Here is a 15,461-nt window from a genome sequence, read left to right as displayed (position 1 = left end):
TTTATTTTTCAATAATATTTTAAAAAGACTAAATTAAAACCGGAATATAAAAACACAACCTGGCCATCGGCACCTAAAAAAAATAAATACAGTAAAATCGAATGTAAATAAATGATCAGATTTTCCAGTGGTGAATTTTCTCAGCAATAACACACCAGTTGGAATGATCGAAATACGTCTGCACAACATGGAGTTCGGGGACGAATTTTTCTACGAGTTCAATCAATTCGCCCTTTTTGAAGGTGTGATAGTAGCGAAAACATTCTCCTTTTCCGTTTGAAGGGCCGAGATGATGGTCAAGATCCAGCCGGGCATTGTTCTCTGATTCCTCTGTACAAGAAGCAGCAGGGTTTACACTAAGATTTTGGTTTCTAGATTGGTCCTGACGACTAGAAACCATATCTGGTAATGCAACTTTACTATAGTCCTTGATCACTTCTGTACTATTCATTTGCTCATTCTCATTACCTCGACTCATGCTCATGTTGTGCAGTGGGAACAGCAGTGATTCGGTCATTTTTATTGCATTCATCTCAAAATTTTGCATTGATTTTGGTAAAAAATTCCCAAGCCGACTTAAAAAGCTTTTAGGTGGTGACTGTTTGGATTTTCTATTATTGCTCACTCCATCGCTGTTCACATCTAAGCCTGAATCTAGGGACTTTGATAACAATCTGAAACGAAGAATATTTCGAGGCGCCTTTTCCTCTCCAAACGAGGCGCTTTTAGTCCTCTGCTGTAAATCTTTAGCCATAGAGTCCTGCTTTGGACTTCTAGTTGGATCCACAGATAGTTTCCTTGAGGAGGTGTTGGGTGAAACAGCTTCCAGATGCCATGGAACGAGTATATCTTGTTTCTCAAATTTTCTTTTTTTCTGCTCCATTGCCCAAACGTATATCATGATCTGTCCACCAATCTTCAGAATCCTGCTCATCTCCCGAATGGCTCGAATGCGACGGTCTTTCGTTGAGAAATGATGGATTACTGGTCAAAAAGAAATCAATATGCACAAAATGGAATTAAAGATCAATAACACTAGTTATACCAGTAACACTGCATTATATAATGAATAAAGTACCCCCCTTGTAAATTATAAGGATATTATAGGTTACCGAGGAGTTTCATGACCATATAAAAACACAAGGCCGATGGAACTCCAAGGCGACTTCTAATATCTGCATATGCAAATTAGGGGCGGGAAGGGGAAACATTTTTTACTTCCTTGTTTTGTGACAAAAAGTTCCACAATTTCCCTTCCCGACCCTATTTTGCATATACAAATTAGGATTAGGTTCGGCCAGGCAGAAGGATTCGGCCGAATCCTGCTGAAAAAGACAGAATCCCTAACCCATCCCTAATTTCAGATGAATCATTTGTATCTGAAATACAAAAACACCTTGGCTTCTAAATGCTCATCAGTTTAGGGTTATTTATGACCACTGCATCGCAGATTAATATAATTCCTCTTATGGCTCCAAGCTGATAATTATTGTCAGAGTTTTAAAAAAATGCAAGAGCCATTGAACAGGAGGTTAAAAATGCAGTTCAACTTTAAAAACTTGTTTTCAAAAACAACACCCCTTGTCTAAATGATTCCTATTTTTTGTTGTTTTTATTGAATGAATATTTAGAAAATCAATTGCTTTCTGTTTCATCCTTCTCATGAATCCCAGTAGCAGATGGTTTACCTTTAAGTTAACTTTTAGTATGCTACATAATGGCTAATTCTAAGCAACTTTTCAATTGGTCTTCATTTTTTCTTTTTTTTTTTATAGTTTTTTTTTTTAATTATTTGCCTTTTTCTGCTGACTTCCCAACTTTCAAATGGGGGTCATTGACCCCATATAAATGCACTGTAAGGCTACACATATATTGTTTTTGCTACTTGTTATTACTTGTCTTTCTATTCAGGCCTCTCCCGATTATATTCCAGTCTCTTGTTTAAATCAATGCACGGTTGCTAGGGGAATTTGGGTAAATTGCAAACTGGAGAGCTGCTGAATAAAAAGCTAAACAACTCAGAAACCACTAATTATAAAAAATTAAAACCAGTTGCAAATTGTCTCAGAATAACACTGTCTACATAATACTAAAAATTAATTTAAAGGTGAACTAGGTCTGGGCAAATTGAGACGTATTGGGGATTGTGTATGATGCAGTTTGGACTTTTCCTATTCTTTAAAGACAAGAACCAGATTGATACCAGTGTAATCAGAACTTATGTTCTATTATTCATTTTAACACAACAGTCCACTAAATTAAAAAAAAAAAAAAACCTTTATATGTAAAAAATACACGGGACAGTATTCAGTACTGTATGTGATATTTATACTTATTCACAAAAACAAGTTCTACAGAATTCTGAATGCTGCAAAGCATCTCTAGGGAAGAACATATGGTCTTAGATCAGTATCTACTATAATTATACAACAGGTATGGGACCCGTTATCCGGAAAACCTTCATCTAGAAAGCTCATTTTATCCAAATAATCCAATTTTTAAAAAATGATTTCCTTTTTCTCTTTAATAATAAAACAGTAGCTTGTACTTGATCCAAACTAAGATATAATTAATCCTTATTGGAAGCAAAACCAGCCTACTGGGTTTATTTCATATTTATATGATTTTCTAGTAGATTTAAGGTATGAAGATCCAAATAATGGAAAGCTCCATTATCCGGAAAACCCCAAGCATTCTGCATAACAATATAGCTGTACTACTATACTATAATCTAGGGATGCACTGAATCCAGGATTTGGTTCCGGATTCGGACAGGATTCGGCAGGATTCAGATTCGGCTGAATCCTTCTGCCCGGCCGAACCGAATACTAATTTGTAACAAAACAATGAAGTAAAAAATGTTCTCCCCTTCCCCTGCCTAATTTGCATATGCAAATCAGGATTCGATTTGGTATTTGGCCGAATCTTTCGTAAAGGTTTCGGCCGAATCCAAAATAGTGGATTCGGTGCATCCCTACTACAATCACAAACCAGATTATATACATAACATACAAACATGTTTTTTTTTCCAAATTACCTCCTATGGAAAGGACGGCATCAAAGCAGCCATTACGGTAGGGCAGCCGGAGTCCATCACACACCATAACTTGATAGCCGTGAGTGCGTGCATCCTCTGCCAATGGCAGGCAATAGTCACAGCCCACTTTAAATGCCTCTCTATTGATGTGAAGATACTTTCCATTTCCACAACCTGGAATTAAAAACAGAATTATTACCCATTCAAAGCACAAAAATACAGATAACTGGTGAAAATGGTTAGAGACAGAGCAAAACAAAAACCGATTCAAAGCTCAAATTCAGATCATTACTGCTCGCATGGCAGCTTGAACTCAGGCCAACGAATGTGCAAATAGAAAAGGCCAAGGAAACACTCATTTAGTCTAATGCTGAAATAAATGCTTTTAGAGCAACAGCTTGTGTTATATCTGCTACCTCACTTTATCCAGAGGTCTGTTACATATGGTAATACAGGTATGGGACCCGTTATTCAGAATGCTGGGGGCCTGGGGTTTTCCAGATAACGGATCTTTCCTGACGAATTGCGGTTTAAGTTAATGGGAGAGGTCCATGGATCAATTCGGAGTTGCAGCCTTCCTGACATTCACATTTTTTTCAGAGAAAAAAACGAATCAAATTTGAGTCGGGTTTTCGGGTCGATCCGATTTACCCAAGGTTAAAAAATTTTAATAATATATTTTGATTGGTTGAATTTCAAGTTCATGGGAGTTTAAAAAAAAAACTCGCATGAATTCAAAATTCGACCTTTGATAAATGTGCCTCCCCGTCTACTAGAAAATCATGTAAACATGAAATAAACCCAATAGGCTGGTTCTGCTTCCAATAAGGATTAATTATATCTTAGTTGGGATCAAGTACAAGCTACTGTTTTATTATTACAGAGAAAACGGAAATGTGGATTAAATGGAGTCTGGATAATGGGTTTTGGATAACTGATGAAAGTAGATAAAGCAGCGCACACCATTAACCCTCCCTTTGCCGTGTAACCTGGTGCACAACGTAGGAGATACGGCAACCTCCGATAATTCAGTGAAAGTAGAAAACACTGCATTCTCTACTTTCGGGTAACTGATCCCATACCTGTATACTGTAAATGAATGAGGGAAGCCAGGACACATGCAGTAGCACTTAATGTTGCCTTGTCCCTCTGCTGAAACCAGAATCAGGTAAGTACATCATTTTAACATAAAATATATTAAGCAGTCATTGGGTAAAATACTTATTTTGCAAAGTTCTCTCACCTTGGGGGGACTTTTCAAAAAAGATGGACATCCATTTAACTAAACTAGCCTGGAGGTCTGGAAAGCCAGGAGGCGCGGCAGATTATTGAGCCTAACCCTGGGGATTTCGGGCCTCTCTGCTCCAACACCAAGAGGCAGCATCCTGGAACATACTCCTCCCTTCTCTTACAGGTGACAGGGAGCCGGCAGTATTCAAGGATACGGTTTCTCCATAGAATGTATGAATAAACTATCTACCCCCGAAGGACAAATATTTGCTAAAGAAAAATACACTGACAAAAGTTTCAATCAGAAAACGCAAGGATAATGTTTCATGCAGAAGGACTTATTAACAAAGACGCCTCTACACCCAGGTGCATTTGGCCTCGACTTTCAACGATGTAGTATGGACTTAGCTGACCTTGGTTGTAAGGCAATCAGGGGGGCACAGGGGGTACAAGTGTACCGGGTCTGAAGGGGGGCCCAGCAGTGCTGAACTTTTTAAAAGACATGGCGCCTCCTTCCGAAGTCCCAAACAGCCGAAATGCGGAAGTGCAGAAAAAGCCGAACAGCCGAAGTGGCGAGAAGACCCGAAGTTACGACAACAGCCGAAATTGAAGTCCTGAAGCGGCAAAAAGACCCGAAGTCACGAAAGGAGGCGAAGTTGAAGTCCTGAAGCCACAAGTTCAATTCCTCTGAACACCAATGTGCGGTTTTTTTTTTTTTTTTAAATCTCCTGGCCACCAATGTATTATTTTTAATACGCTAAAGGCCCCTGCCACCAATGTTTTTTTAAAAAATGTTCTTTGAGGCCCTAATTTTTTTTTAACTTGTAAGGGGGACCCTGGCACCAATGTTTTTTTTTTAAAAATTTATAGGGGGGCCTTGGTCCCCAATAGCTTTTTATAACTCGTGTGTGTGTGTGTGTGTGGGGGGGGGTGTTACCTTTTTTAGCGCTGATGTCTGTGTGGTCTTTTAACTATGACGTGGATCGGGCAGGATCCGGGGCGGGGCTTGGGGGCTGTGGCCCCTGAAAATTTTGTTGTATGAGGCCTATGATTTGTAACGGCGGCCCTGAAGACAATACAATGCTTGTGATGTTTTTTTGGTGCCGCACCATCATTACACCGAATGTTAAAAAGGTTTAAAAAATGAATCACTGTAATTTTACTAAGCAGTGCACACACAGCATGAAATCCTCTAAATCTAGTTCCCTGCTCTTGGACTCTGTACAGTCACTTTGGAAGGAAAAGCAAATAATTAGTCCCATTCTCCCTCCCCACTCACATCCCTCTGTGTATAATGAGCTCCTTCAGTTTATAATAAGCAGCAGCTGCTCCAAGCCAAGGCCGTTACTGGGGACACTGCAGGTTTTGGATATTCAATAGTAATTATCAAATACTTTTTGTACTATACAGTGCAGCCATTTAGTCATTTACTAAGACACAAAGACTATCACAGTGACTGTCACAGTATGAAACATCTGTCTCACTAAAAATTGGGAACAGAGAGATAGAAATAATCAAGTACAACCCACTGGGAAATAAAGTCTAAAATAGAATAAGACCAGAAATGTTGTATTTTGTATACTAAACATAAACTTACTGCAACAGAAGCCTAAATAAACAAATTATTTATGCTTTCAAAGTTGGCCACAGGGGGTCACCATCTTGTAACTTTGTTAAACATCTTTGCAAGACCAAGACCTTGCACATGCTCAGTGTGGTCTGGGCTGCTTGGGGATTGTCGTAAATTATCAAAACAGCACAAGTCAAATAATATCTGCCAGAAGCAGATACAGCAAGACAGATTAATAATCAGAATATACAGACAGCACTGGGTCCTGTGTTGTCATGTAATCGAATGTGGATTTTATAGTTTTTGTATTGTTTAATACAAACTTTCTCCAACTCTGCAGAACCACTCGCTGCAGCAAAATAATCCTCCAAATAGAATCCCAGTTTATCTGTTTAAATCTGGCTCCATGATCTTTGTCCCTGCACCTGGAGTTGGAAACAGTAAAGGGGATGTAAAGGCAAAAATAAAACCCAATAAAAATCTCTACAAGATCCCCGACTGCTCTACAGGAAAACAAACAAAGCTGCTTGAGTTTTGCATGGCTGGGAAGTAAGGCGGGGGCTACCCCTGCTGTTCATAAGTATGATTGTTTCCCTGCTCAGCAGTTAGGGACCGTCTGACAATTCCTATCCACAGCAGTAAATGAAGGGAGAATTTCACTGCATACAGGCAGGTTTCTTTTTTTGCCTTTACATCCCCTTTAATCACTTAGAATTCCTTCTCCTCTTCTAACCCACTCTGCCCCCTCCCTCAGGAATTTGCTTTGACTCGACTTAGGAGCATGCTCAGTTCTTCTCAGCTCAGATTACTAAACACACCCTCCAGTCTAACATCCAATGAAGAGATAAAATTGCTGGTTCCCATAGAAACTCTAGCTGTCTGACCCTATTTTTCTCCTAACCACCTCTCCTGAGCTCAGCTTAACCATTAAAGTGCTCAACCCCAGCAGAACTTTTTATCTTTAAGTATGTTGTGCCTGTGTAACCCTGCATTCTGCATTGTATGAACTTTACAGCATACGTGTCTCAATGTTACTGATAATGTGTCAGAGGGGAAATGGCCGCCGTGTGAAAGCTGCTATTTGTTTTAGGAAAATGTGATGATGCTCGCAAATGGAGGGGGTATATGTAGTACAAATGATATGGCTTGTGTGGGGAAGATATGTCCAACTTATATACATGGTAGGAAAATGTAGGCTTTACATGTCCTTTACCATTTAGTATAATTTAGAGAGTGATATTCAGAGACAATTTGCAATTTTTTATTATTTGTAGTTTTTGAGTTATTTAGCTTTTTATTGAGCAGCTCTCCAGTTTGCAATTTCAGCAGTCTGGTTTGCTAGGTTCCAAAATTCCCCTAGCAACCATGCATTGATTTGAATAAGAGACTGAATAGTATGAATAGGAGAGGGTCTGAATAGAAAGATGAGTGATAAAATGTAGCAATAAATTTGTAGCCTTACAGAGCATTTACTTTTAGAAAGCTGAAATGAGTCAGAAAAAGGTAAATAATTAAAAAAAACTATATATCTATCTATCTATCTATCTATCTATATATATATATATATATATATATATAAAACTATATATATAAAAAAAATGAAGGCCAATTGAAAAATTGTTTAGAGTGTGTAATTCTATAACATACTAAAAGTTAACTTAAACCACCCTTTAAAAAGGACAATATACCACTGGTTCTTACATGAGCTCATTCATTTGGGGTTTTGTAAAAAAGCGGCATAAACACCATCTGATCAGCCGAAAAAAAAAAATATATATATTATATTATATATTTTTACACAGACATACCTGGTTCTGCAGATTGAAAGCAACCTTACTAGTCTATCGCTGTGCTTACTGGGCCCAGTTCCCCATACCCCTTAGGCTCACAGTGTAATGCCACCCACTCCCTTACCTTGTTCAGTTGTGACATGATGGATTCTGGGACTTAAAGTTCCTCTGCTTTAGATAGTGCCTTGTGCAAAGATTATCTGGAACGCAGAAAGAAGTCCCAGAGTCCATCACTTCACAACAACAAGGTAAATGAGGGATTGCATGATACTGTAAACCTGGGTTGGGAAATTGATCGTACAAACATAAATTATGATGGGTTCCTTTCATCCTGTGGAATCAGGTATGTCTGTTTCAAAAATTGATTCTTTTAATATTATATATATTAATTTTTGACAGCTCAGGCTGTGTTTATGCACTTAAAAAATAACCTCAAATGAATGAGTTCATGTAAAAAAAAGAGGGTATTTAGTTTCACAGCGTTACTCTTGTCCCACTTTAATATCTGGAAAAAAAAAAAGGTTACCTATATCAGCAATTAGGCTTGCAGGCTCCTGAGCTAAAAGGAATTCTTGAACTTTGGGCCAGGCTTTGTAGCGTTTGTCACTGAAGTAGGGCGCAACCTTCTCATAAACACTATGGACATGTTCTCTTTCCAGCCGACTTGCCTCTCTTTCCATCACTTGTCCTGTTACGTCACTTATGCACATCGCCTGGAGGGACCCGCAACATTAATATTTTACTCGCACAACTGCAAAGCTGCCCCTGACAGCACAGGCAAATCCTAAAGTGGAAAAAAGAACAAGTAAAATAAATAATAATATAAATAATATATAAAAAAGAAGTAAAATAAATAATATTATCCTAAGACAAAATAAATAATTAAATAAATAATAAGTCCTCAAAATGAACTCTTTATACAAACCCAGCAGGGTAAGTATCAAAGATACTTGATAAAGGATCCATGTTGATCCGAAACATGTTGTGATCAATAAAGTATTTTGCAGCAGAGCCTGCGAACTCGTGTGTTACATCCTATCCCTCGGTTTGAAAGTATCAAAGATGCATTTCTTTTTTCTCTTGTTTTTTTACAGTGATGATACCGGCAATTTACTATAAAGGCTTTCTCTATAAAGCCGTGACCATAAAGGAGAAGGAAAGCTACCAAAGCAGTTTATTGCCAATAGACTAGCCACAATAGTGCAAGCTATAACACTATATTTATTCTGTAGAATGTTTTACCATACCTGAGTAAACAGCTCTAGAAGCTCTCTCTGTTTGATTAGGATAGGAGCTGCCATATTAGCTTGGTGTGACATCACTTCCTGCCTGAGTCTCTCCCTGTTCACTCATAACTCTGGGCTTAGATTACAGCAGGGAGGGGATGGCGGAAAAAGGCGGGGAGAGGGAGCGAAGAGCAAACTGAGCATGCTCAAGCCCTAGCCCTGGAGGTTTAAGCTGAAAACAGGAAGTCTGATACAGAAGCCCATGTGTAAACAATAGAAGGAAATAAATGCAGTGTTTCTTTTGAAACTCAGAGCAGCATAATTTTGAGGGTTTACTGGTGTATTTATATAGACCTTTCTGATGAAGCTTACTTACTTTTAGCCTTTCCTTCTCCTTTAAAGGGGTTTGAGTTAACTTTTAGTATGACGTAGAGTGATATTCTGAGAATTTGCAACTGATTTTCATTTTTTATTATTTGTGGGTTTTTGAGTTATTTAGCTTTTTATTTAGCAGCTATCCAGTTTGCAATTTCAGCAATCCGGTTGCTAGGGTCCAAATCACCCTAGCAACCATGTATTGATTTGAATAAGAGACTGGAATATGAATAGGAGAGGCCTGAATAGAAAATGGATTAATAAAACGTAGCCAAAACAATAAACTTGTAGCCTTACATGGGTTCAGCGACACCCCCTCCCCCACATTGGAAAGCTGGAAAGAGTCAGAGGAAGAAGGCAAATAAAATGATTCACTATAAGAAAGAAAAAATGAAGACCAATTGAAAAGTTGCTTAGAATTAGTCAGTCATTCTATACGTACTAAAAGTTAACTCAAAGGTGAACCATGCTCTAAGTTGCCTTTGGTGTTATGGGGTAAACGGGGGTTTGGCTCCTGCAGTTCCCTCGGGGGAGGTGTCTAAATGGAACTCACTCTGCTTATGGCAGCTGCTGGAGGTGACAGTAAGGCACTGCTTGGGAATGTCATGTTTCTGAGTGGCGCCTGACAGTTGCCAGAAGCATCACTGACAAGCTTTGTTACCATTTCATCTGACTAATGTACGGTAAGACTAATGCAACGCTCACTAAATTTGGGGTCATTAAAGGAGAAACAAACCCTTAATTAAAAAAAACCCTACCCCCCTACCCTACATAGACTCCCCTCCCCCAAGCCTAGTTGCCCCCCTGGGCAAATACCCTAACTCTTTACTTACCCCTCCATGCAGATTCTGTCCAGCGGAGTTCACGGGCGCCATCTTCTTCTCTTCGGTAATCTTCGGAATGAGACCTGCAATCGGCGCATGTGCAGTTGGAACAATTTTCTGTTGTGGGACAACTGTGCATGCGCCGAAACTCGCAACAATTGCCGATTCCCCCCCGTTTCATTCCGAAGATTATCGAATCAGCTGAAGATGGCGCCCATGAACTTCTTAGTGCAACTGAATCCGATTTACTTTGCAATACCCTTAATTTTGACATATTGATCACAATTGCGTCAGGCACAGCCCTCCAGCAAGTTAAATGACGCTGGATTTCTGGGGGGGAAATGCTGCATTATTGGAAAAATTGCTCACTGCACTTGCAGTCATACTTGGTTGTATCCACTAGGAGAAAATGCAGACCCTGCCTGTTTTCGGACAGAGTGTGCATTTGGAAAAAATCTGTACCCTGTCCAGTAACTGTAGAGGAAGCAGACCCAGCAGTTGCAGGGGGGGGGCTGAACCCCCGGGTTGGCTCCCTCTATAGCATTTAAATCCCCTTTCCTCTTCTTCTTTATATTTTCACGCTGCAGGGGTAGGTAGCGTCCTGGGCTGGACCCAATATGTGTGCCAAGCCAATCTGAAGATTTTTTTTTGGTGAGGGGGACCAGCGGGCTCTTGGTATGCCACTTCACCTATCCACAGTAACAGGTGGATACACTGTATTTCAGTTACTTAAAGGGATTCTGTCATGATTTTTATGATCTATTTTTTATTTCTAAATTACACTGTTTACACTGCAAATAATTCGCTCTACAATAAAAAATTTAATTCCTGAACCAGCAAGTGTATTTTTATTAAATTGTAATATCGGTGTGTAGGCGCCATCTCAGGTCATTTTGCCTGGTCATGTGCTTTTCAGAAAGAGCCAGCACTTTAGGATGGAACTGCTTTCTGGCAGACTGTTGTTTCTCCTACTCAATGTAACTGTAAGTACTTTTACACTTGTGGGTGCCCTACAGTGCATAAGGGCTAGTCCACACGGGGAGATAGCGACGCGTTTGCGGTCGCGGCGACAAAGCGACGCATTTGCGGTCGCGGCGACAAAGCGCCGCGACAGTCGCCGCGACCGGCGCAGGCGACAGTTTTGTATGGGCGCCTATGTAAAAACGCCTGTGCTAACCACACGAGGCGATGCGCTTTTCAACAGTCGCCTGAAAATGCCTCGCCAGGCTTTTTCAGGCGACTGTTGAAAAGCGCATCGCCTCGTGTGGTTAGCACAGGCGTTTTTACATAGGCGCCCATACAAAACCGTCGCCTGCGCCGGTCGCGGCGCTTTGTCGCCGCGACCACAAACGCGTCGCTATCTCCCCGTGTGGACTAGCCCTAAGGAGAATCATTAATCTATTGTAGCCTTCCACGCAGAACGAATAGTGTGTAATGCCACTGGCTGCCCCAAGGAACAAAATGGCCTCATGTAGAGGATGACGGTCAGCCAATCCTACGGTTTCTGGTTGAATTTGATCACCAGCTGGAGCAGAATTCAAGTTGCCGTACCTCGTAGCAATCAGACCAATAGTTTCTGCTGATTATTTGGATCAGTGCAATTGGCACTGTGATCTGATTCAACAGGGCTAAGTCACCTGTCTGATTGGATCAGATCACACAAAAACATTGCTCTTTCAGACAGGCAGTCTCATCATATTTGCTGAGATGTTGCTTCTTCAGCAAGTCTGAATTAGAAAGGATGTAATGCTGTAATGTGCTTGGATCCACACAAATGAGGGGGAGCACTATGATCTGGCCGATCTGGACCAACTCACTGGTGTAAAGACCAAGGTTTGGTGGTATATTTGTGGTACAATCCATACATTGGGTTATTGGAAGTGTGTCTTAATCAATAAGGCTCCCAGTAGTGCAACTGTACATACAGTATATTACCAGCAGCACAGGCTGATCCATCACAGGTCACTTACTGGTCTGAGGAGCAGCAGTAACCTCTGCCTTACACACTGACAACACTGACTGACAACATTCTGCTGCAGGATAATTAAAATAAATGTCTGCCGTTGTTAAACATTGTGGCCATTGCAAATGACAGTTTCCCCAAGGAGAACTATTAAAGAGTTTGTTCACAATTAAATTAACTTTCAGTATGATTTAGAGCAGGGTACCCAATCTTTCTACCCGTGAGCCACATTCAAATGTAAAAATAGTTGGGGAGCAACACAAGCACGAAAAAGTCCCTTGGGTGCCAAATAAGGGCTGTGATTGGCTATTTGGTAGCCCCTGTGTGGACTGGCAGCCTACAGGAGACTCTGATTAGCACTATATTTAGTTTTTATGCAATTAAAACTCGCTTCCAAGCCTGGAATTTAAAAATAAGCACCTGCTTTGAGGTCACTGAGAGCAACATCCAAGGGGTTGGAGAGCAACATGTTGCTCACGAGCTACTGGTTGGGGATCACTGATATAGAGAGTGATATTCTGAGACAATTTTCGACTGGTTTAATTTTTTATTATTTGTGGTTTTTGAGGTATTTAATGTTTTATTCAGCATCTCTCCAGTTTGCAATTTCAGCAATCTGGTTGCTAGGGTCCAAATTACCCTAACAATCATGCGCTGATTTGAATTAGAGACTGGGATATGACTAGGAGAGGCCTGAATAGAAAGACGAGTAATAAAAAGTAGCAGTAACAATATATTTGTAGCCTTAGGGCAGGACTCCACGGACGATTCCGACCAAGCTGCGCAAAAACGCAGTCACGTTGGATGAGACGGAAATAAGGTAAGTAATGCTATTGTCGGATCGTGTCGCAGCATTACTTACTTTATTTCCGTTGCATCTGACGTGAAGCCTGCGTTTTTGCGAAGTGCGTCGGATCACGGCGGAATCGCCCATGGAGTCCTGCCCTTACAGAACATTAGTTGTTTCGATGGGATCGGTGACCCCTATTTGAAATGCTTTAAATTTAGAAGAAAATGGCAAATAATTGAAAAAAAAAAAAAACTATACAAAATAAATAATGAAGACCAAATGAAAAGTTTCTTAGAATTTGCCATTCTAGAACATACTAAAAGTTAACTAAAAGGTGAATCACCCCTTTAGGAAAATAGAAGTGTCAAGTTAAACCAAACTGTATTTTACATTTGTTTTGTGGTCAGTGTGTAACAGTGCAAGTAAACCTGCAGTCTGAACCAGCGGTGCAAGCAAACCTGCAGTCTGAACCAGCGGTGCAAGCAAACCTGCAGTCTGAACCAGTGGTGCAAGTAAACCTGCAGTCTGAACCAGTGGTGCAAGTAGACCTGCAGTCTGAACCAGCGGTGCAAGCAAACCTGCAGTCTGAACCAGCGGTGCAAATAAACCTGCAGTCTGAACCAGTGGTGCAAGTAAACCTGCAGTCTGAACCAACGGTGCATGTAAACCTGCAGTCTGAACCAGCGGTGCAAGTAAACCTGCAGTCTGAACCAGCGGTGCAATTAAACCTGCAGTCTGAACCAGCGGTGCAAATAAACCTGCAGTCTGAACCAGCAGTGCAACTAAACCTGCAGTCTGAACCAGCGGTGCAACTAAACTAAACCTGCAGTCTAAACCAGCGGTGCAAGCAAAGCTGCAGTCTGAACCAGCGGTGCAAGTAAACGTGCAGTCTGAACCAGCGATGCAACTAAACATGCATTCTGAACCAGCGGTGCAACACACAAGTATACCCCGAGTATATGAGGAATCCCCCCCAAACACATTCACGGACACATAAGAGACACTCATTTTCCAGGCTGTTCTCCTGTGCAAGTAGCCCAAGCTGCAGGGAGTTGTTCAAGCACATTTGCACTCACTCCATTGTTCCACGTACACGTCCCCCAGCCCTAAGCTCCTGAACCCGTCGTATTGTCGCTGCGTTATACTTACCTCCAGCCTCAGTCTGAGCCTGAAGATTTCCCCAGGAACATCACATCCGCCGGCCCCACCGCGCACAATGGGCTCGTTGTCTGTCCGCTGAGACCGAGCGGAAGGAACTGATTGGAAGAGCCGTGGAACAAAAACCTAAGGGAAGATCGCTGGAGAGGCGTGGTCGGTATCCTAGCAACCAGGAAAGGAAGCTTCGGGCGGGGCGGGGAAAGTGGAGGATTTGTTTATATCGGTGCCAGGTGTCCATTGCACAGTGTATCCCTGCCTGAGGCAGACTGCACTTTCCTGACAGAAATATTGTAATAAACATTACAGCAGATTTCCTAGTAATGTAAAATATATAATGTCCAGTGCAGGACGCTCCATTTTCAGTTCCCTGAGACGCAGACAATTCGTCACTAATCCCTGATTAAAGCAAACTCCCCATGTGCTTCTGTACTCACAGGCCCAGTGACCTGCAAAGGGACACACTGGATTTATTCCCATTTCCTACAAACATTCAACTGGCAGATAACTCCTATCTTATCAGCACAGACAAGCAGAAATCTAGGGTTTCCATCTTTCCTGGAAAAAATATCTGCCTTCCTATATATTTATCTTTTTTCCCTATTAATAAAATTGGGATCTGCCATCATTTTTACCGGCCAGGCCTGTAAAATACCGGCTAGGTGGAAATCCCATACCTCCCAACATTTTGGAAGTAAAAAAAGGGGCAAAAATTTTTTTCGCAGGTACCGCAGCAATTTTTTGACCACGCCCCTTTTCTGTGACCACACCCCTAATTACCATGTTCATTTTACAAAATTTGGCAGGTTATGAAAGTTTGAAAATATTTCTCCTCATCTAAACTGTTTGTTTGTGTCTCAAAATTGTTACAAAGTATCTTATTTGCACCTGTGGCTGGTCTGTGCTCTCTGCTAAAAGCCAATTAAGTTAGAAACTTTGTTTCTTTTTCTGGCTGTTCAGTGCAGAGAAAAGAGGGACTTTCCAGTACAAATGAGGGACTGCGGGTTAAGCTGTCAAAAGAGGGACTGTCCCTCCGAAAAAGGGACAGTTGGGAGGTATGAAACTAACTGTGACACACACAGAGGCTGCTGCTACCAGCAAATCTATACGGGTTCTTTGTCTTTAAAGGGATACTGTCATGGGGAAAAAAGTTTTTTTTCAAAACACATCAGTTAATAGTGCTGCTCCAGCAGAATTCTGCACTGAAATCCATTTCTCAAAAGAGCAAACAGATTTTTTTATATTTAATTTTGAAATCTGACATGGGGTTAGACATATTGTCAATTTCCCAGCTGCCCCAGCTGTTTGGATGGATTTCAGTGCAGAAGTCTACTGTTAACTGATGTGTTTTGGAAAAAACATGTTTTTCTATGACAGTATCCCTTTCAGAAAATTAAAGCTTTTCTGTATTTTAATCTGCCTAATATAATATAGTAGGCTTAGGAACCTTCCAATATATTTTCATGCTTCCAAAACCCACAGAGAGTCTCTGTTTTATCTG

General features: G+C 40.8%; 1 protein-coding gene across 1 annotated transcript; it reads right to left on the bottom strand.

Moving 5' to 3' along the window:
- On the bottom strand, nt 1–13,998 carry trmt9b.L (tRNA methyltransferase 9B (putative) L homeolog; the record flags this gene model as incomplete). The annotated part of the gene is given in 4 exon segments (NM_001095773.1): nt 1–984; nt 3,038–3,211; nt 8,154–8,411; nt 13,955–13,998. Coding segments are annotated over 3 exon segments (1,197 nt in total). The 3' UTR covers nt 1–115.
- Nucleotides 13,999–15,461: the final 1,463 nt, after the last annotated feature.

This window comes from Xenopus laevis, chromosome 2L (assembly GCF_017654675.1).
Source record: "Xenopus laevis strain J_2021 chromosome 2L, Xenopus_laevis_v10.1, whole genome shotgun sequence".
Taxonomy (NCBI): Eukaryota; Metazoa; Chordata; class Amphibia; order Anura; family Pipidae; genus Xenopus; species Xenopus laevis.
This window is presented reverse-complemented; position numbering and strand designations above follow the sequence as displayed.